Source organism: Oncorhynchus gorbuscha, linkage group LG07 (genome assembly GCF_021184085.1).
Source record: "Oncorhynchus gorbuscha isolate QuinsamMale2020 ecotype Even-year linkage group LG07, OgorEven_v1.0, whole genome shotgun sequence".
Lineage (NCBI taxonomy): Eukaryota > Metazoa > Chordata > Actinopteri > Salmoniformes > Salmonidae > Oncorhynchus > Oncorhynchus gorbuscha.
In genome coordinates, this window is record NC_060179.1 from 48644114 (window position 1) to 48667839 (window position 23726).

The following is a 23726-nucleotide window of genomic DNA, read 5'->3' on the forward strand; positions in this document are numbered from 1 at the left end:
GTCGTATGCAAACTTGATGATTGAGTTGGAGGCGTGCATGGCCACGCAGTCATGGGTGAACAGGGAGTACAGGACGGGGCTGAGCACGCACCCTTTTGGGGCCCCAGTGGTGATGATCAGTGAAGTGGAGGTGATTTTTCCTACCTTCACCACCTGGGGGCAACCCGTCAAGAAGTCCAGGACCCAGTTGCACAGGGTGGGGTTCAGACCCAGGGCCTCGAGCCTAATGATGAGCTTGGAGGATACTGTGGTGTTGAGTGCTGAGCTATAGTCAATGAACAGCATTGTTACATAGGTATTCCTCTTGTCCATATGGAATAGGGCAGTGTGCAGTGCGATGGTGATTGCATCATATGTGGATCTATTGGGACGGTAAGCAAATGGAAGTGGGCCTAGGGTGCCAGGTAAGGTAATAATAATAATAATTAATAAGTAGAGGTGATAAGATACTTGACTAGTCTCTCAAAGCACTTCATGATGACAGAAGTGAGGGCTATGGGGCGACAGTCATTTAGTTCTGTTACATTTGCTTTCTTGGGAACAGAAACAATGGTGGACATGTTGACATCTTGCATGTGGGGACAACAGACTGGGATAGGGAGAGATTGAATATGTCCGTAAACACTCCAGCCAGCTGGTCTGCGCATGCTCTAAGGACGCAGCTAGGGATGCCGTCTGGGCCGGCAGCCTTGCGAGGATTAACAAGCTTAAATGTCTTACATCGGCCACGGAGGAGAGCCCAGAGTCCTTGGTAGCGGGCCGCGTCGGTGGCACTGTGTTATTCTCAAAGCAGGCGAAGAGGTGTTTAGCATGTCCGGAAATTTTCCCTTTGTAGTCCGTGATTGTCTGTAGACCCTGCCACATACGTCTCATGTCTAAGCAGTTGAATTGCAACTCCACTTTGTCTCTATACTGACATTTTGCCTGTTTGATTGCCTTACGGAGGGAATAACTACAATGTTTGTATTCAACCATATTCCCAGTCAAATTGCCGTGGATAAATGTGGTGGTTCGTGCTTTTTTTGGGAGTGAACGCTGCCAAATTGCTGCCATAGGATTTAATAGTCTGATAAACTCAGTAACCGTTTCAGTGTATTCGTCAATGCTATTCTCGGAGGCTACCCGGAACATATCCCAGTCCACGTAATCAAAACAAATGTGAAGCGTGGATTCCGATTGGTCAGACCAGCGTTGAATACTCCTTAGCACAGGTAATTATTTTTGTTGTTGTATCTGCCTATAGGAAGGGAGTAGCAAAATGGAGTCATGATCAGATTTGCCGAAGGGAGGGCGGGGGAGAGCATTGTAGGTATCCCGGAAGTTGGAGTAGCGGTGGTCGAGTGTTTTAGCAGCGCGAGTACTACAGTCAATATGTTGATAGAACTTCAGTAGCATTTCCATAAATTTGCTTTAAAATCACCAGCTACAATAAATGCAACTTCAGGATATGTGGTTTCCAGTTTGGTTCTTTGAGGGCTGTCGTGGTATCGGTTTGAGAGGGAATAAACACGGCTGTGACTATAACCGTATCCTAATAAATTGTGTTTTGTAGACTTTGGGAAAGTTTAACAAAAAATGTTCCGTTTCCCCCGGGCCCATCATTAACTTTCTTATCAGACATGCACTTTACTTACTTAAAAAGGTCTGATAGAAACCAGGTTACTGTAAGGAAAGTATCACTTAATAAAGAGAAACAAAGCTGTGATTACAAACCCTGTTCATATTTGTAGCTATTATTGTGTAATGATTCTATACAAGTATATGAGCAAACCTAAATAAAGTCACAATTTAGATTTCTTTTTAAACTGAAGGTTCACTGATCACAGAACAGTGAAAGGCCTTGATAACATTAAGATGTATAACAATCACAATATTTGATCTATTGCACAAACAATCACCAGACCCAATAATATAGAAAGAAAAAAATAATGTCAATAACATAAAAAGTGTAGTAATATTAATTTATCTGCACTTGTCATTTAAATGTTATTTTCTATCCAATTGTTTTTCATACATGTGTAGTTAATTACAAAATTCAGTACATATAACAAATTCTCATCAATGATCCTAAATATTCTGTATGTCTGTTGGTTTGGCACTTTTGATATGCTAATAAAGCATTTTGAACTTACAATGGGCCTAAAAAGTACTTATTTTCCACCATAATTTGCAAATAAATTCATTAAAAATCCTACAATGTGATTTTTCTTCATTTGTTTTCTCATTTTGTCTGTCACAGTTGAAATGTACCTATGATGAAAATTACAGGCCTCTCTCATCTTTTTAAGTGGGAGAACTTGCACAATTGGTGGCTGACTAAATACTTTTTTGCCCCACTGTAACTCTGCAATGTTGGGTTGTATTGGAGAGAGTCTCAGTGTTAAATCATTTTCCACACCCAGTCTGTGCCTGTATTTAGTTTTAATGCTGGTGAGGGCCGAGAATCCACTCTTACATAGGTACGTGATTGCAAAGGAGTTCAGTGTCTTAACAGCATGATTTGCCAAGGCAGGATACTCGGAGCGCAGCCCAACACAGAAATCTGGCAGTGGCTTCTGTTTAAATTAAATTTTCACAGACCCGCTTATTGCAATTTTGATGAGACTCTCTTGTTCAGTGGACTGGAGGCAGGGCATGAAAGGGATAACGAATTCAGTTGTGTGTCATCTGTTTCGGGAAATTATCTGCGTAATTGCGCACACAACTCACTCAGGTGCTTCACTATATCACATTTGACATTGCCCGTAAGCTTATGTTAATTTGCACACAAAAAGATCATACAATGATGGAAGGACCTGTGTGTTGTCCTTGCTAATGCAGACAGAGAAGAGCTCCAATTGCTTAATCATAGCCTCAATTTTTCCCACACATTGAATATAGTTGCGGAGAGTCCCTGTAATCCTAGATTCCGATAATTGAGGTGAGAAAAAAACATGACCCAGATAGGCCAGTCGCGTAAGAAACCCGTCATCATGCAAAGGGTCAGACAAGTGAAAATTATGGTCAGTAAAGAAAACTTTAAGCTAGTCTCTCAATTTTAAAAAAGTGTCAATACTTTTACCCTTGATAACCTGCGCACTTCTGTATGTTGTATGTTGTTAAAGTGTTACATGGTCGCCTCCCATATCATTGCATAGTGCAGAAAATACATGAGAGCTCACGGGCCTTGCTTTAACAAAGTTAACCATTTTCACTGTCGTGTCCAAAATGGCTTTCAAGCTCTCAGGCACTCCTTTGTCAGGAAGAGCCTCTCGGTGGATGCTGCAGTGTACCCAAGTGGCGTCAGGAGCAACTGCTTGTACGCGCATTACGACACCCCTAAGTCTTCCTGTCAAGGTTTTTGCGCCATCAGTACAGATACCAACACATCTTGACCACCCAAGTTCATTTGATGTCACAAAGCTGTCCAGTAAAAATATCCTTTCCTGTTGTCCTGGTTTCCAGTGGTTTGCAGAAGAGGATGTCTTCCTTAATTGACCCCCCATAAACGTAACGGACATATACCAGGAGCTGTGGCAGGCCTGCCATGTCTGTTGACTCATGCAGCTCTAACGCATAAAATTCATTGGCTTGTATGCGAAGCAGTAATTGTTTCTAAACATCTCCTGCCATGTCACTGATGTGTCGTGAAACTGTGTTGTTTGATGAAGGCATTGTCTGTATAGTTTTTGTTGGCCTTTTCCCCAGCACTGTCTCAGTCATATCAGCGGCAGCAGGAAGAATGAAGTCCTCCATTGGAATTTGGTTGTGCTTTTAGATGTTTGAAAGCATAGTGATAACACATTGGGAATTCAACAAACCACTGTCTGTCTTTTTGAGTGGGTGAATAAAGGTGGAAATCTCATTGATCAACATCTCAACCAAATACTACCCAAATTCCAGTTGAAATGACATGGTGTGCCCAGTGGGCAGTGCCTTAAGGGTCGGTTCAAGTTTATTATCCATGGGTCTGCACCTCGTCAACCATTTGGGTGTACGTTGTCAGCTCCCACTTCACGACTGATGTTCATGAACCAAGGTTAAGTTCAGCATATCTTGAATTTACCTAGTGACTCAATCGGATTTGAGGATTAGACTAACTGAACATTAGCAGTGTGAAGTTAGATTCCTCATAAGCATGTTAGCTAACGAGAGTTCTTTACTTACTTACTTTATTGTCCCCATGGGGAAATTTTGTTGCAGTGTCATGTTTACATTTAAAGTGGCGTTTAAATACAAAACAAGATTGACAACACAACTATAATAACAGTTACGCACCAACAAAAATAATAATAGTAAGAAATAAGAAATAAAACATTTTCTTTTAAATAAGAAAAGACTAGCCTGATGGCCTTACGGGGTCAATGGGAACATTCACCGTAGCTATTCAGGAGGGATATCACACCTGGCACAAATTATTGTCTCGTTCTATTTTCCTGCTGAGGGGTGCCCTATACCTGCGCCCAGAGGGGAGTAATTCACAGTCCAGGTACAGGGGGTGGCTTGGGTCTAAAATGATTTTGTGAGCCTTACGGAGGTCCCTGACCTTAAAGATCTCATCCAGGCCTGTCTGACTCCAAGTACCTTGCTTGCTGTGGTAATAATCCTTCTTAGCATGTTTCTCTGGCTGACAGTGGCATTGCCAAACCAACAAACAAAGGAAAGGATTTGTAAAACAGAGTCAGTATTATACAGTCTATATTAAAAGGATTTGTAAAACAGAGTCAGTATCATACAGTCTATATTAAAAGGATTTGTAAAACAGAGTCAGTATAGTACAGTCTATATTAAAAGGATTTGTAAAACAGAGTCAGTATAGTACAGTCTATATTAAAAGAACCCAGCTGTTTTAGAAAGTACAGTCTCTGTTGGCTCTTTTTGTAGATCAGGTCTGTACATTTACTCCACTGAAGCTTATTGTCCAAAAGGACACCCAGATATTTGTATTCCTCTACAATTTCTATATTCTGACCTCTGGTAGATGTTGCAGAGGTAGGTGTTGTATGCTTCCTGAAGTCTATGCACATCTCTTTGGTCTTGTTGGTATTGAGGACCAAGTGTGATTCCTCACACCACTCTACAAAGTAATCTAGGACCGGGCCATGATGTTCCTCGCCATCATGCAACAGGCTGATCAAGGCAGTGTCATCAGCTAACTTAACGAGGTGTCTGTCAGGATGGGAACTAGTACAACTATTAGTGTACAAGATATACAGAAGTGGGGACAACACACATCCCTGAGGAGAGCCTGTGTTGGTATTTGCTATAGCAGCTTCTAGCAACAAGCATTTGTACAGAGAGACTTGGAATCCAGAATTGACTGTGTGTTTTGGACAACATAAAAGGACAGTTCACTCCAAAATCAAAGCTTTTCCATTACTTTGGGGATGAGGCAAAGGGCTTGGAGCTGGATTTACACAACAGATGGGAGGCATTAAACAGCTCTTGACATGACTTTTGAGGTAGACCTGAACTTTGACTTTGGATTGAACTGTTCCATCAAAAAAAATCTTTATACTCTGGTTGGTTGCATCTTGTCTGCTCAGGAATATTTGCCATACTACAGTAATCCCAGTTCAAAGTGTCCCAAATGAAAACTAAATGGAACTGGCCTCGTTCTGAGGCACTACATCTTTATTTTACTTCCTTATCACAGGGGTAATTAGTAACTAGTTTAAAATCACAGCTATGTAGTTTGCATAAATAAATATTTTTGGTACATTTTCAGCAATCCCCAAAAATGCCTAAAGTCAACCTTTTGTGAAGCACCACAGCACAGTGGACAAATATATGGCAAATATAAATCCAATAAGGATGGTGTTTAAGAGATAGATGGGAGGGGTTGAATGGAGCTTAAGGTTGGGACTAATAACAAGATAACCAATGTAAAACATATGGGTCTGTAAAATATATTTAGATTCAGAACATTTGTGAAACAGCAGTTACAAATATATTGCAAAAAGAAATCAAACTGGATTGCAAGGACTAAAAACAAACTAAATATAACTATTGTAAAATAGATTGTCTGTAAAATGTGTATAGTACGTATAAGCTGGAAGTAGAGTTTGCGGGGGAAAAATAATGGTGTATATTTTTTTTAAATGTTTTTTTTTTAAGTGTGTGTATATATATATTACACGCACACGTTCAAAAGGGGTCACTTAGAATTGGGGTCCCTTAGAATTGGGGTCCCTTAGAATTGGGGACCCTTAGAATTGGGGTCACTTAGAATGTCCTTGTTTTTGAAAGAAAAGCTATTTTTTGTCCATTAAAATAACATCAAAATGATCTGAAATATAGTGTAGACATGGTTAATGTTGTAAATTACTATTGTAGCTGGAAACGGCTGATTTTGAATGGAATATCTACATAGGCTTACAGAGGCCCATTATCAGCAACCATCACTCCTGTGTTCCAATGGCACGTTGTGTTAACTAATCCAAGTTTTTCATTTTAAAAGCCTAATTGATCATTAGAAAAACATTTTGCAAATTTATTAACACAACTAAAACTGTTGTCCTGATTAAAGAATCAATAAAACTGGCCTTCTTTAGACTAGTTGAGTATCTGGAGCATCAGCACTTGTGGATTCAATTACAGGCTCCAAATGGCCAGAAACAAAGCACTTTCTTCTGAAACTCATAAGTCTATTCTTGTTCTGATAAATGAAGGCTATTCCATGCAAGAAATTGCTAAGACACTGAAGAGCTGGTACAACGTTGTGTACTACTTCCCTTCACAGAACAGCGCAAACTGGCTCTAACCAGAATATAAAGAGGAGTGGGAGGCCTCGGTGCATAACTGAGCAAGAGGACAAGTCCATCCAGTTTGTGAAACAGACGCCTCACAAGTCACAAGGATTTGGGAGACCAAGCCAATTCTGGAATGAATTTTAAATCTGACACTTGGTGACAAGATCAGGTTTTGGTCTAAGGGCCAGGTTGCTAACTGGTTTTATGAGCCAACTCTGGCATCAATCTCCCCAATTGTAAACATAACCCATACTTTATAACAGCTGCTTTTCCTGGGTCAGTGTTCAGAGGTCAATTTTGGCACTAGTATGAATTGATTGCATGCAGCATACCTAGCCTTTAGCGAAGCAGAATAGCATCATATTGAGCAGACGATCCAGGTTTGAAACCCGATCATTTAAATTCATCATTGGCTCCCTATTCTGTTGCCGTTCCATATTCAGTGCCTGTTATATGAATCTCTCTCTGTCCTAGTAGCTGATGCTGTTTTTCAGATCTGAAAGATTTGGATGGGTGTAGAGAATATGGTAGTAGCTTCACCTTTGCCCTCTGATAGAGTAAATGGAATTTTGCCATATTGCCTAAACAATACACATTCCTTTCAGATCTACAAGAGTACCTAAAGGATAGGGCCTATAGGGATGTTTCTGAAGCAGCTTTTTGTGGACCTCTTGTGAACTTGTTGTGGGATAAGTGAAGCCATTTACCTTGTAGCTGCTGCTGTAGATGCTGCTGTTCCAGGGCCAGAGTTGACAGGGTGTAAGTGCAGAATTCCAGGTTCTCCAGGGTCTGCAGACAGGACGTCTCGTCCTCGTCCTCCTCCTCCTCTTCCTCTTCCTCCAGCATGGCCCTCAGCTCTGAGGCTGTGTGGGCGTACGCCTCCATGTCCTTCTCCACCTCCTGCAGCCGCAGCAGCAGCCTGTACTCCTCCTTTTGCTGCATCTCTCTTTGCCTCTCAATCTTGATATCCCTGTCCATCTCAAGGTGCTGCTCCATCTCCTTCTCTTGCTCCAGAGCTAGGTCACCAAAGGCAGGTTCAGATTCTTCTCTCCTCTCAGTCTCTGTCACATACCCCTCCCCCTCCTCGCAGGTGTAGAAGAGGGGTCCAAAGGGCTGGAGGTTGTTAAGGGGAGGGGATGGTTGCCGGGGACAGGGTGGACGAGGCGCAGGGCGTGCCGGTTTGTAGGGAGCTCGAACTGGGGGGGTGGAGAATTCTTGGACGAGGGGGAGGGGGGCGAAGGGTTTTGCACCTCTCCAGGGAGGACGATGAGGAAGAGGGTTGGAGGAGGGTCAGTTGGGAGTGAGAGAAGCCTCGCATGATGTCGCTCTCGCTACTGAAGTCCATTATGGAAAAGTGACGGGAGATGTTGGATTGTCGGCTTCCATTGTCCTCGGCAGCAGCTCCAACAACATCCCCAGCAGCAGCCCCGACAAAATCGCCCCCTCCGTGCCCCGGCAGGCTCCTCTCAAACTGCAAGAGCTGCTGGGATAACTTGGTCTCCAGGTCACCGACTGATGTTGCCAGGGAATCCAAGGTGAGGGAAGCGGGCAGGAGACCATTGGAGCATTGTCCCTTCCGCTGGGACAGCGCCCTGCGCTCACCACGGCAACCAAGTAGCAAGTCTGCATCATTGACGCTGGAGTGGCGGGTCAGCTTTTTCTTCCTGTGGCCCTCCACCACTAGACTTAACAATTCCTTGCCCAGACTAGGACCTTTGCCATTGCTGGTGGCGCCCTCTAGTGCTCCGAGGTAGTGGCCGTTACCTTTGGACCAGGCTGACTGGGTGCTAGGTGTAGCTAGGCTAAGGGCTCTGTTGAGTAGTGGTGGTAGGGTCGTATCAGGGTGGCTAGTCCTACTACCATTATTGGTGGTGTTAGGGCTGATGTGATGCCTGTGGCCCAGAGATGGCACACTAGGTCGAGGGAGAAGCCTGGGCCTTGCCTGAGGGACAGAGCTGGGTCTCTGGGGCCCATGGGGGGCTGTAGGCCTGTGAGGTTGCGCTTTAGCCCCATCTCCTCTCTCCCCCGTGTCCTGGGTCTGGTCCCATGCAGTCTCCTGGGAAAGACTCTCGCTGACAGAGTCCCCCTGCCACATTCTTTCTTCCACCCTATCAAAGTAATCCAGGTCCCACACAGTGTGGTCCTCTTGGGGTCTCCACTCAGAACCATACTTTGTCTGGCTATGGTCCTGTTGACCGGAGTTGCAGTCCAAGGTGTAGCTGCTATATTCCTCTAGCTCTTCCATTTTTACAGCTTCCATGTCTTCCCTCATGTTTTGCCCATAATCCTCAATCTTGACAAAGCGATGAGGAAAGACCCCACATCGCCCTCTCAGCTCGCCCGACAGCCAACCGTCCTCCAGGGTGTTCACCACCCGGATACGGTCCCCCACGTCAAATTCCAACTCTCCTGGCTCCATGGCCCGAAAGTCGTGCAGTGCTACCCCATACACCCCATCCTCCTCCTCTTCTTCTTCATCCTCCCTGGAGAACACCTCCTCAATCCCTTTCCCACTACTGTAGGGCTCATAGGTCAAAGGTTCAGTCTTGTAGTTCATGGGGTCAACCTCTGTATCATGTGGGGTCCTCAGGGGCCCCAGAAGCTCCACGAATCCCTCAGGAAACACCCCCCTGCGTCCGACCAGCTCTCCCTGGAACCAGCCAGGCTCGGGTAGGCCGATGATGGTGATAAGGTCCCCCTTGCAGAAGTCTAACTCCTCATGGAGCTGTGCATGGAGGCCCATGAGTGCCCTGGCCTGGCCGAAGGCATATGGGGGTAGCTCGGAAGCCTGGGCCTGGGCGCTGCGCTCCGACAGCTGCCTGGAGTGACCCGACAGGTGGAGCTCTTTCACGCAGGACACAGGGAAGAGGCCACGAGCGCCCCAGGCATTACGCCCCCTCTGCCAGGTCGTCCCTGGGTCCACGCTGCTCTCGGCTGCCACCACGTCACCTAACGAGAGAGAGGGAGGGGAGAGCAAAAGAACAGAGACGAGAGGAAGAAGATGAAGATATTAAGAAATAAAGAGAGGGAAGAATGAGGAAGAGCAAGAAGAGAAGAAGTCAGATGAGATATTGCGTATGTAAAATGAGTCTGAGCATTTACTCCAATGAGCACTCTCATCCGAGTGTGCCAGAGCACAGAATAACTAATGAATTTACGAACGCTCAACACCCGTTGACTATGGCCGGTGTCAGTAAACATCTGTAAAAAAGCGTAATTACATTGTTGCCAGCAGCACAGTCACCATCACTCTGGATAACCAACTCTGCTTGGGCGAGTAAAATGGTCAGAGTGGGGTGTTCTCTCATTTGTGTCTGGAAGAAGCTAGCCAATATTAGCCAGTTAACTTGGGTGCTTGACTGCCGTTGGTCAGAATGTTCGGATTAACCCAACTCATCAGCCAGAGCGTCCAGTGTGCCCTCAGAACGCTCCAAGGGCGAAACGCTGTGAATTTACGAACGGACAATCTGACAGCACAGTTGTAGTCACCAACGCTCTGGATAACATCCTAACCAGCTCTGCTAGAGTGAGTAATGTTCTGTGAGCTGTTCTCTCATTTGTGTCTGGAAGTAGCTAGCAAATTAGCTTGGGCGCTTGACTGCTGTTGTTAGTAAAGAACAATCGGATCAACCCTTAAAGAAATGGGTGAGGCTAAAGCTTAAAAGGTTGTGAACGACGCTGAATAGGTGTAGACAAAGAAGAGGTCTCCAGTAGTAGTACCAAAACATTCAAAGGCCATTTTCTCAAAAGTAAGTTCATCAACTTTCAAAGCAGAATGACTTTCCCATTGTTCTTCAACTGTAGCTGAGGAACAATGCGCCAACAATATGAACAAGAGAAAATCAAAAGAAAACAACAATGCAAAAGTGAGTGTGTGTATAGGCATGTGTACAAACACCTGCATAGCATCAGCCTCAGGCGAACAGGCATTAGCTGTAACACTGCCCCTCAGTGTCATTCAAACTTATTTTGTCGTTGTTTTATTTTTACTTAACTATTTTTTACTTTTATTTTTGACAGTCATTCTATACCCCACCAGCAACACCAATTCCACATCCTAACCCTCAGCCCATCCCACCCATCTCTGCCCTCTTCAGATTTCTACACACCATATATCTTTCAACTATGCTGTGATGTTTAACATACCATTTCAAGCCATCAAATAGAATCTACAGATTGCGAGTTAAAGATAAATACTTTTACTAAGCGTATTAGTAATTGACTGACCCGGTCTCTCCAGATCTCCTAACAGTACTATTTCTAGGGTTCATTTTAGATCAATGTTATGCATTTTCAGCAATTCCTGAACATGAGACCAGAAACAGGCTACTTGAGGGAAATACCAAAATAAATGGTCAATTGATTCTGTATCCCCACAACAAAATCTGCAGAGCTTTGATGATTGTATGCCCCAAATATTCAAGTTTTTGTTGGTGGCAAGAATTCTATATAATCATTTTAACTGAAAAGCACGTAATTTAACTATTTTATTCGTATTTACAGATGGCATACAAGTTTGTTATTAACCTCTATAGGATCGGTGTCCTCACCCGCGATACGGTTGAGCTACTGTTTGAGGAGAGTGCAAAACTTTTATCACGGCAACTGGTTTGATAGATTCACCTCTGAAGGTAAATAATGACAGATAAAATGTAGCATAGTTTTGTTTGATAAAATCCATTTTTATATTCAAATGTAGGAACTGGCTTCCACAGTTTGAAACCCTGCTGTATCTGCCTTCCCCCAACCCCCATCTAGATGTGCGAAGGCGAGTGTCTTTTCTGTAAGGAAGCTAATTATCCATCATTTATGCCATTCCTGGGAGTGTGTCAACTTACTTTTTTATTAAGATATAATTTTTGTATGTTCTCTATAGTTGTCCTTGAAAATGTATCAATTTACCAATTCGGCACATTTGGGCAGAATTTTTACAACATTTTGAACAGTAATGCATTGGTTTATTGGATCAGTCCAAAACTTGCACATACACGGCTGCCCTCGAGTGGGAAGGTTGAGATAACGTAGGCTAATGTGATCAGCATGAGGATGTAAGTAACAAGAACATTTTCCAGGACAGACATATCTGATATCGGCAGTAAATTTAAATTATTGTTAATCTAACTGCACTGTCCAATTTACAGTAGCTATTACAGTAAAATAATAGCATCCTATTGTTTGAGGAGAGTGCACAGTTATGAACTTAAAAGGTTATTAATAAACCAATTAGGCACATTTGGGCAGTCTTGATACAACATTTTGAACATAAATGCAATGGTTCATTGGATCAGTTTAAAACCTTGCACATACACTGCTGCCATCTAATGTCCAAAATCTAAATTGCACCTGGACTGGAATAATACATTATGGCCTTTCTTGCATTTAAAAGATGGTAAAAAAATTATGTTTATTCTTTTTCCAGATCTAATGTATTGTAATTTTGTTCTGTTCTGGATGACTGTGATAACGCTCTCGGTAGCCAATGTGAGCAAGACCTTTAAACAGGTAAACATTCACAAAGCCGCGGGCCAGATGGATTACCAGGATGTGTACTCAAAGCATGCTCGAACCAACTGGCAAGTGTCTTCACTGACATTTTCAATCTCTTCCTGACCTAGAGTGTAATACTTACATGCTTTAAGCAGACCACCATAGTCCCTGTGCCCGAGGAAGTGAAGGTAACCTGCCTAAATGATTACTGCCCGTAGCACTCATGTCAGTAGCCATGAAGTGCTTTGAAAGGAAGGCCAAAAAGATCATCAAGTACATCAACCACCCGAGCCACTGCCTGTTCTAATTAGTAAAAATCCAAATAACTTCACAGATCTTCATTTTAAAGGGTTTAAACACTGTTTCCCATGCTTGTTCAATGAACCATAAAAATGAATGATGGGAAAAAAATGGGTGAAAAATGATGGGTAAGATAGTCTAGTTTAGCTACATTTTCAGATATTACACATTTCCAATTTTGACAAAGTGGTTTCATTTCAAGCTAAAGTGAACTGTTAGCTAGCTAGCTAACGTTAGCCGGCTGGCTCCTAAGCTAACATTACGTGTATGACATTATTCGTATCCTAGAACCATTTGCTCTGCTAATTAGAGCCTAATGTTAGCTAGGTAACATTGAAAATGGTTGGTTAGCTCGCAGTAGATTCATGCAGGGCACTATGTTCATTGTTGTTTAACTAGCTAATGTTAGCTGGCTGGCTCGTTAGCTAACGTGACATGTGCGATCTTACACATTGTTTACCTAGCTCGCTTCATTGTTTACCTAGCTATCTACATGTCATAAGCTAAGCTAAAGTGTACAACACCCGTTGAATATGGCCGGTGTCAGTAAACGTCGGCAAAAAAAGCGCAATGAAATTGTTGCCAGCAGAGCTGGTTAGGCTGTATTCATGTTTTCCAGAGGTAAACAAATAATCGGCTAGTGTCAAGTGTGTGCTCTGAAAACAGAGCGAAAAGAGATGGGTCGGGCCAAATCTTAAGAGGGTGTGAACATTGTTGAATGGGTGTAGACAACCTCACTTGATACCAAAACATTCAAAGGCCATTTTCTCAAGTGAGGTTACAAGTTTAGCAACTTTCAAAGCATAATTACTTTCCCATTGTTCCTCAAAAATGCACTGTATGTCATACCATTTTGTAGCTCTGAGTCTTTACTTATATCCAATGGAAAAACACAATTTCAAATGTTGCTACACAAGACCAAATCCAGGTGGTGAGTCACATACCAACTCATACACCCTGTACCATGGAATCAAAAATCTTGCAATCTGTATGGCACAGCTGTCAACATCCTGGTCCTCAAATGAAACTGGTATACTTTCCTATTTATGCTATTTTTATTCCTCCACCAGATTTGATCCTTTATATATTGGGCAGACAGACCAGTTCCCTACCACCTGCCGCTGCCACCTGCCTCCTCCATTTTTGGGGTAATGCAGTAATAAATTGGTTGTAATCTTGGATTGAGCAGACCTTGCCATGAAAAACATAACATTCATTTTCAAACATCTTTCCCATAACTACAGCTATTTTATCAACCAGAACATTTGAGTTGCCATAATATTTGTCCTATCTTTTCAGGGGGATGACATTGTAGCCAGCTCTGCAATGCTTGTTTGAAAAAGAGGGATACTTTGAAAAATGTTTTATTTTTAATTAATCAAAATTGAGAAATGACAATCAGCACAAAGTCAAAAAGGCCATTTTTAAACAATGGATGAGCTTTTCTTAGTAATCTATCTGAGAACCATTTAGGGTTGAAGTAAAACTTTCAGAGAGAGGTTTAGTGCTTTTATATTTAATCATCTCAACCCACCCAATTCATATTCATTATATAGATAGGCATGAGTTGTCTGGTTTAGCGTCCAAGATAAAGCAAAATATTTTTTGCTCACATGATTTGAACAATGAATCATCAGGAATAGGCAGTGCCATAAGTAAGTGAGTAAACTGAGATATGACTAAGGAGTTAAATAGGGCAGGATCTTCTATGTCTAAGTTCTCTATTGAAATCCATTGTGGAGAGCTCATATATATTGTGATATCCAGGCATTAAAAATCCAGTAATACTTCATCAAAGGCCTTTTCTAAAATCCGCTATAAATACCAGACCTGGCTTCTTAGATGTTTCATGATGTTCTGTTGTTATTTCTAGTAGTAGTAGTCGTATATTATCTCCAATGTATCATCCATGTAGAAAACCTGTCTGATCAGGATGAACAATACCTGGTAAAAACCTTTTTAATTCATTGAGTGCTATGCAGTTTGCTAGAATTTCTACATCACAACATTGAAGTGTAAGAGGCATCCAGTTTTTAAGATAAACTGGATCTTTATATTTGCCATATGTGTCTTGTTCTAATAATAGACCTTCCTGAGGAGTACCTGACAGACTACCAATTCCATAGGGATAGTTAAAACAAGCTAAAAATGGACTTTTTAGTATATAAAAAAGGCTATACCTCGACAAGTATGCCATCAAGCCTTAGGGTTTTTCCAGACTGAAAAGATTTAATAGCCTCAAAACATTCATCCTCTAATTTGGCCTTCACACGGATCTTTCTGTACATTTGTTTAATTTCCTTTTTTAAATTATTATTTGGAAAGAATTCCTTACAGTAATCGTCATTCAGTGTGCGAGGATGAGACCGAAAAGGGAAATGGTTGAGCGTGAAAAACCCAGCAGTGTTGCAGTTCTTGACACAAACTGGTGCGCCAGCCACCTACTACCATACCCTGTTCAAAAAGGTACTTAAATCTTTTGTCTAGCCCATTCACCCTCTGAATGACACAGAAACACAATCCATGTCTCAAGGCTTAATCTCTTTAACCTCTTACCTACCTTTACCTGTAATTTGCACTGTGATTTCATTTGAAATTCTAAAAGGAGATTTTTTTTGCCAGAGTTTAATCAACTGTGTGATGCATGGGTTTAGTTGTCAACAGCTTCCCAGCAGAAGTCATAGAAATTACCCAGTTATAAGAGGTGCACGAACCATCCACGTGAAGATTAATTTGTGGAATCATATGATCGACTCAAAGAGATTCAGATCATTTCTGCCCTGCTAGAGCTGCCCCAGTAAGTGATGTTATTGTGAAGTAGAGACATCTAGGAGCAACAATGGCTGAGCGGCACAGCCGAGTGCTGAAGCGCAGTTGCAACACTCACTATCGAGTTACAAACTGCCTCTGGAAGCAATGTCAGCACAACAACTACTGGTCAGGAGCTTCATGAAATGTGTTTCCATGGCTGAGCAGCTGCATACAAGCCTAAGATCACTATGCGCAAGGCCAAGCATCCGCTGGAGTGGTGTAAAGCTCGCCGCCATTGAACTCTGGAGCAGTGGAAACGTGTTCTCTTGAGTGATGAATCTTGAATTTCACCATCTGGCAGTCCAACGGAGGAATCTGGTTTTGGCAGATGCCAGGAGCACTTTCCCCAATGCATAGTGCCAACTGTAAAGTTTGGTGGATGAGGAATAATGGTCTGGCTCTGAATGAAGGGAAATCAGACCGCCACCCATGGCCTTACCTAGGAGCAACAACCGCTTTATTTAACCTTTAACTAGGCAAGTCAGTTAAGAACAAATAATTTACAATGATGGCCTACCAGGGGAACAGTGAAGTTTTATCTTCAGCTTGGGGATTCGAACCAGCAACCTTTCAGTTATTGGCCCAATGCTCTAACCACTAGGCTACCTGCTGCCCCGTTCTTATAGTCCACAAAAACAACCTTGCCGATGGACGTTATCCATGTCCAACTCGTTAAAGAAAAACTTTGTCCAGTACGAGGTGAGTAATCATTGTCCTGATTTCCAGAAGCTCTTTTCAGTCATAAGACACAGTGTCAGAAACATTCATTTACAAAATATGTTAGAAATAATGTGAACACACACACAAAATAGCACAATTGGTTAGGAGCCCTTAAAACGGTAGCTATCTCCTCCGGCGCCATCATAATGACCTGTATGATTTGTCCAAGTATATGACATTTGTGGTGCTACAATTAATGAAGCTTTGCATTTTGTATTCTCTCTGGTTTTAAAAAACGTTTGTATTGGTCGTATTGTCACAATGTACACAGTGGCCACACTTGTAATTACCATTGGGCAGGCCTGGGAGCCATGTGTCACTTCTTGGGTAGCTGCATTCTGTGGATATTGGAATCGACTAGATTCCGCACACGTTTGAAAACAAAGGCAAGGGGGCAATGTTGTGAACTCTCATAGATTTGGATCACTTTTGAGGATGTTCCAGTGTTTCAACACGATAGATTTGACGCGACCGGCACATGGGCTGTCCCGGTTTCTATTCGTGCCAGCGAGTAGACTGATGTTCAGTCTCCTCTCTAGCACAGGTATAGGTCTGTTCAATGACATTCTTATCATACCTGCGTGGCGGGAGCCTGGTTGGCATATCATTAGCTTTGCACTCTAAATCTATGTCGGTACTGCAGTTAGGTCAGAGTCTTCGGAATTGACCCACCAGTATGTTCCGCTTAAGGTGTACCAGGTGGTTACTGTCTGCACGGAAAAGTCTGTGCCTACTCTGCGCCTTGCGGAAGATAGTACACTCCAATTTGTGGTTTTGTTTTTGTGGACTGTATAAGATCCAAGAAATCTTATTTTTTCCCCTACTTGTGTCTACTGTGAATTTGAGATTGGGTGAGATAAATTAATATAAGAAATTAACTCAGAGGAGAGCGTCAGTACAATTCCATACCAGTAGGTTGTCATCTATGTATCTTTTCCTAAGGACAACATTCTGGAAATATGGGTTTTTCCTGGACATCATAAATTAAGGTCTCCTCCCAGTGTCCCTTTAATACATTTGCATAGTTAGGAGCGAATGGAGCTCCCATCACAATACCCCAAACCCATTGGCAGAAACTGCCCGCATAATGGAAGTAATTTGATGCGAGGGCTTTTTCAATGAGAGACCGAATAAAGTTAGAGGTAAGACACCCTCTGGTCTAGTGTTGAGATAGCGAGAGAGGACTCATAAGACTGTGTAATATTAGTGTAGAGTGCCTGAACGTCAAGTGTTACCAAGATGATTTTGGTGTCGCATCTATAGTTGTCGATTATCTTAAGCACATCCCTGGTATCTCCTAATAAGGCTGGAAATGCTGGCACAAATTTAGAGATGAAGAAATCAACATACTGGGGTTCAACAGGGCTGGAGGCAGGGTTTTCTCCTATAGAGCTACATTTTTATGGAATGGTCTGCCGATCCATGTGAGAGAGACTCGGTTTCATCCTGTAACTCTTTACTGCAAACATATCGCTTCAGTAGGTCTTATGATTGAGTGTAGTTTGGCTCCGTGGTGCGAAGTTGAATGGCAAGGCACTGGAGTGACAAACCACCCTTGCTGTCTGCCTGGTGGGCTCCCCCCTCTCCACTGGGATTCTCTGCCTTTAACCCTAAGTCACTGGCTTGCTAGTGCTCTCCCATCATGCATCATGTCTTGCCAGGCTTTAGTCACGATACTCGACTTGAGTGTTCTTCCTGTTCACAGAATATCCAACCTTGTCGTGCTGCTGATCCAGTTTCTGCTGTTCTGCCTGCGGCTATGGAACCCTGAACTATTCACCAGACATGCTACCCAATCCTGGACCTGATTTTTCAACCCTCTCTCTATCCCTCACTCGCTCTACCGCACCTGCTGTCTCTACCTCAATGCTTAGCTATGAAAAGCCAACTGAGGTGCTGACCAGTTGCACCCTCTATAACCACTGTGATTATTATTTGGCCAGTCTCTTTCCCCTCAGGAGGCTGAAAAGATTTTGCATAGCACCTCAAAGTTCAACAGCTGCACCATTGACAGCATATCGACTGGCTGCATCATCACTTGGCATCTGACCACAAGGCGCTACACAGAGGGTAGTGCGTACGGCCCAGTACATCACTAAGGCTTTCCAGTGTTTTACTTGCTATATTGCATTTACTTCACCACAATGGCTTTTTTTATTGTTATTATTATTATCTCACCTCACTTGCTCACATTGTATATAGACTTATTTTTCTACTGTATTATTGACTATGTTTGTTTTACTCCATGTGTAACTCTGTGTTGTTGTATGTGTCGAACTGCTTTGCTTTATCTTGGCCAGGTCGCAATTGTAAATGAGAACTTGTTCCCAACTTGCCTACCTGGTTAAATAAAGGTGAAATAAAAATAAAAAAATACAAGGCTGAGCTCCCTGCCATCCAGGACCTCTATAGAGTGGTTCGTCCTTTAAAAAGTTGCAGTGTACAGCAGCACTAACTAACTCTGGGAATGTCAATAAAATCAAACAAACAAAGGCAATGATCACAGTCATACATTGGCTTATTTGCAGTGGTTTGTCCTTTAAAAGTTGCAGTGTACTGCAGCACAGCTTGCATGGTGCCGCAGAAATCTATGGCACGTTATTTAAGTGCCAACGACTGGTACCATTAATGCTAGTTAGTGCTAGTTTGACCACCAGAGAGCATCTTTGGGAAGCAGTTGATAGCATTCAATAGTGTCTGTACTAGAGAATATAATACCTTTTTTTGTACGAATATAGTATATGGGAATGATTAAGAAATGTTGCTTAATTAATTTGATTAATATTAATAATATTATAAACCCTCTGGGTTTCCATTAGGATGGAGCGGAAAATATGGCGCTGTACAACTTGACGGTCGGGAGTAGGCTACAGTAATGGGCTATTTAGCTAAAATAATCCCTGTGTCGTGCGGGCACACGGGAGACTGGGGTTCAGTAGGCTGTCCTTGTAAATAAGAATTTGTTCTTAACCTCTCTGAGCACGGAACCCGGTAGCGGGCTGAAATTCCACAACATATGGTGATTGCTACATAAATAGTCATATTAAACATTCATGAAAATACAAGTGTCTCACATGTATCGAAAGCCTGCGAAAGAATACGATGCGATTATCTAGAGCCCCATTTTTATAGAGCTCCATAAAAAAACAATTTCAACCAGCACAGGCGTAACAAAATCACAAACTGCATTAAAATAAATAGTTTACCTTTGACGATCTTCGTCTGTTTGCAATCCCAATACTCATTGTTACACAACGAAAGATCTTTTGTTTGATAAAATCCGTCTTTATAGCCTAACTCGAAACATTTTGTGAACCGCTTGTGTCGTGAATTCCGTCTCATTCCATTTTCGATGACACAATCCAGGTAAATAACCCACACAGAACGTGACTTTTCCAGTCATGGTTTCATTGCAATCAACTGGTTTGTTTGTAACACAACCAAACCTGATGGGTCATTTCGCGGGACGTATTGATTGGAAGAAACCGATTTGAAGACAACAAGTAATGACATCACTGTGCACCAATGATATGACCACTGTTTCGTTGATTGACTGTATTTTAACCCAAAGACCACTGATCGTCTTGAAATCTAGCTGGGTAGATAGCCAATGAGCTGCGGTAAGCGGCAATATGCAATGGTTGTGTGTTGGAAGACCAACCCATGTTGTAAACTCCAGCGTAAAGAGTCATTTGCCATTGAAGTTTTATTCCGGAAGGAGCTACGCATTTTACGCACAGCGTTGTTTTGGTAAACGCGCAGATTCAGCTGTTTATATATCAATCACTATGGCGACTAAGTCAGGGAAAGCTAAGTCTAAGTCTAGATATACAGATGTACACACAATTTTTGAAGAAATTGATCAGAAAAGTGAGACAGAGATTGTTGTAGGAAGATTCATTTAGCGATTCCCAAGTGGAGGAATATATTTTGAACGGAGAGGACACCGTTGTAGCCACTGTGTATAATCTGTAACGTGCCTGCAGAAGAGGAACAATGTCACCGTTTTGGACTGGTAAATTCTTCTCATGCTAATGCAGTTGTTTGAAATTAAAAACATAAAATATTAGTGATTTTTTTGTAATTTTAGAAGCAATATATAAAAATGTAATGTAATGAAATGATGTAATGAAAAGTGATGAAATGTGTCTGCCGCCCCACCCCAACCCACATGAAATAGCCCATTTGAGGCTGTTGAGGGGAGGGCAGGCCCACAACAATGGCCAAAGTGAAATGGAGACAGTAGATACAGCTGGTCTTTTAATATAATAAAGACAGTAGATCTAGCTGGTCTGTCATAATATAATAGAGACCGTAGATCTAGATGAAATGTCATAATATAAAAGAGACAGTAGATGTAGCAGGTCTATAATAATATATTCAACCTTCTGTTCCCTGTATGAATATCTGTTAATTATACCTCAGCAGCACAATATTGTGTAGAGCTTTGGAAAAGTGGGTGATGTTAGATCCTTCCTGTTTGGCCCTGTCCGAGGGTCTCATCGGATAGGGCCACAGTGTCTCCTGACCCCTCCAGTCTCAGCCTCCAGTATTTATGCTGCAGTAGTTTATGTGTCGGGGTGCTAGGGTCAGTTTGTTATATCTGGAGTACTTCTGTCTTATCCGGTGTCCTGTGTGAATTTAAGTATGCTCTCTCTAATTCGCTCTTTCTCTCTCTTGGAGGACCTGAGCCCTAGGACCATGCGTCAGGACTACCTGGCATGAAGACTCCTTGCTGTCCCCAGTCCACCTGGCCTTGCTGCTGTTCCAGTTTCAACTGTTCTGCCTGCTGCTATGGAACCCTAAACTGTTAATATTTACTCGAGGTGCTGTCGGCCATGTTCTGTTATAATCTCCACCCCGCACAGCCAGGACAGGACTGGCCACCCCTCATAGCCTGGTTCCTCTCTAGGTTTCTTCCTAGGTTTTGGCCTTTCTAGAGTTTTTCCTAGCCAGCGTGCTTCTATACCTGCATTGCATGCCGGTTGGGGTTTTAGGCTGGGTTTCTGTACAGCACTTTGAGATATTAGCTGATGTATGAAGGGCTATATCAATACATATGATTTGATAGAGGACTGAGGGTCTTCCAAATATTGAAAGTGTGTAAATAGTTACCCATGTTTGTAATTTTATATATTTTTTTTCTTCATATTTTTCTTTCCATTTTTTTGGGGGGGGGTGTGTGTTAGAATACCATTTTGGCATTTTGTATATAGTTATTTGTTTCAAAATGTATACCTTCACCAATTTGGCCACTTGGGTACATTTGGGCTACTTGCGTGTGACACCTGGGTGACTTCATGATAAATGTCATGTAGCACACTCATTTTGGAAGTCATCATTCTGAAACTTTGCACAAATACTCTTGCCCTCTTATATTTTTCACTGAAATTGGCCCCATCATCCTACCCGAATGTTGGTTCTCTTGTTCATTTTAAAGATGATACAACAATAAAAATAAAAAAACATGTTTTTTTCATTGTATTATCTAAACCAGATCTATTGTGTTATATTCTCCTACATTCAATTCACATTTACACAAACTTCAGAGTGTTTTCTTTCAAATAGTACCAAGAATATGCATATCCTTGCTTCTGTGCCAGAACTACAGGCAGTTAGATTTGGGTATGTCTTCAGGCGGAAATTGAAAAAAGTAGGGGGGGTTTAAGAGGTTTAACAGCACATTACTCAACACTAGTGAGACTCATGTCGCCTACGTAAGGCTACAGTATATCGAAAAATATGACGTGACTCTCCGCCAATAATTACATAGAGGATTGGAGGATTCTAAATTAAAACCAGAAGCCACCTCGTGGGTCTCCCGGTGGCAGCCGGCACAGGTATCTAACCTGCATCTGTAGCAATGTGTTTTGCACTGTGGGAGCCCCCATCCACAAAGTATCAAAAATACAGAGAGGTGTTGGTAAAGGTATATCCTGTCCTGCTCATAGTCCATAATGGGCTATTATAATACTGTACATGGTGTCCAGGTCAGGATAAATAAAACATTTCTTTATTAAACCCTATCAGAAAGAATGTTGGTACTTATTTATTTTGATCCAAGACCATGAATGAGTGTCACTCAGCATTACATAGGTGCCGAGGCTATATGACAGTCATTAATTTGATAATATATAACGCTATTTGAGATTTTGTTTGTTTTATAAAACAAAGAGAACAAAAGTAATCCGAATAAAGGACAAAATAATATATTTTTGTTTTTAGAGTGAGAGAAATGCTGGGCCAATTGTGCGCCGCCCAAAATGCCAAAATATAGCCCTGCTAATAGCCATAATGACACTATACAAGTATTTTCCAGTAAGCAACAATGTTTACCTTCATTACCTTCATTAGACAGTTTTGTTCCAATATTTCTGCAATTCAGTGATCTTTATTCCCTTAGTAATTCACTATGGATCCATAACTAAACAAAACAAATATTAAATCAGCATTTAGCATGTATTTTCATCATTATTTATTTATTAACGAAATCATAAAGATGCTGATGAAGAAATACAGTAGTGTACAGTTTATGCTTTTACATTTGGATAATAAAGCATTTTGAAGATATAACCCCCCCTGCATTTGTTTATCAGGCTATAGCAGAACAGCATGATGGTCCAGACGGCCCTTGCTGTGCCTGGTGAGCAGTTGTGCCGGGTTATGTTGTCAGAAGAGGAATGGAAATGTCACAGAATGGAACAGACAACTTGATGAACCCGCCAGGTATGTTGACTCCGCTGGTCGGAGGTGGAGTTCCAGAGCTCACAGGTGTACCTGACACACCGGCACGGGTAAGGATTGTGACTCCATCTCTTTTCAACGCGTCATTCTCCACCTGACTCTCCGCCAATGCCGCCTGGTTCTAGACCAATGCATCAACTGTCACCCGTATCTCTGCCCTCCGATATAGTTTCTCTTTCTGCTGGTCTGCCTTCAATGACTCAATCTCAGTCTTCAATGTTTGAATCTGATCCATATGCACCTTCATCATATGAGCAGAATGGTACAGCCCTGAGCCCCCATCGATTACAGTGGCCTATGATAGAAACGGTAGATCGAATAAGAATTCAAAGTGACTCCAACACACAAATGCTTTGTTCACATTAAGAATCTAGTAAAACTAACCGCTTTCTTGACAACCATGTGTTTTTTCGGTGAGGCCCATTGTCCAGCCCTTTGTCCACTGATCTCCACGGATGGTTGTAGGCATGTTTGTATACTCTGGAAAAAAAAGCATTCATGTTTTTATTACACAAGATTTTTTAAATGTTTTTATTTATTTAATTATCAATTTTATTCTAAAGTACACCTACACATTGATAGGCAATACAAATAAATATAAGAAATACCTTTAGTTTTGGTGATCCTCTCAAGCTCCGGCTAATTTTCAAGTCCTCTTGTGGTTACGGTCCAAACCCTGGAACGGGTAGCACCATAGAAAGAAGCTGGCTTGATGAAAACAATGTCCATTTCGTCTGTTCTCTTTGGTCACAATGTCATTTTTTGCAGGTAGGGGGATGTTCACACCTACAGTAGCCGGGATATGAAGAGTCTATTGTCCTGCTAATCGGGCTACAAGTGTTTGAAAATCTGTTTTCAAAATGCCACCAGCTGTCCATCACTACTGTAAATAAAAACACAGCATCTTGTTTACATTCTTTATTGTAACCCCAA

The 23726-nt window shown here is 42.1% G+C and overlaps 1 protein-coding gene across 1 annotated transcript in view; it reads right to left on the bottom strand.

The window, feature by feature from the left end:
* LOC124039945 (dynamin binding protein) overlaps window positions 1-23726 on the bottom strand; it is a 115484-nt gene that overhangs the window by 59408 nt on the left and 32350 nt on the right. Inside the window, 2 exon segments of the mRNA XM_046356529.1 lie at window positions 7439-7922; window positions 7924-9680. Of these exon segments, the coding sequence (XP_046212485.1) occupies window positions 7439-7922; window positions 7924-9680 (2241 nt within the window).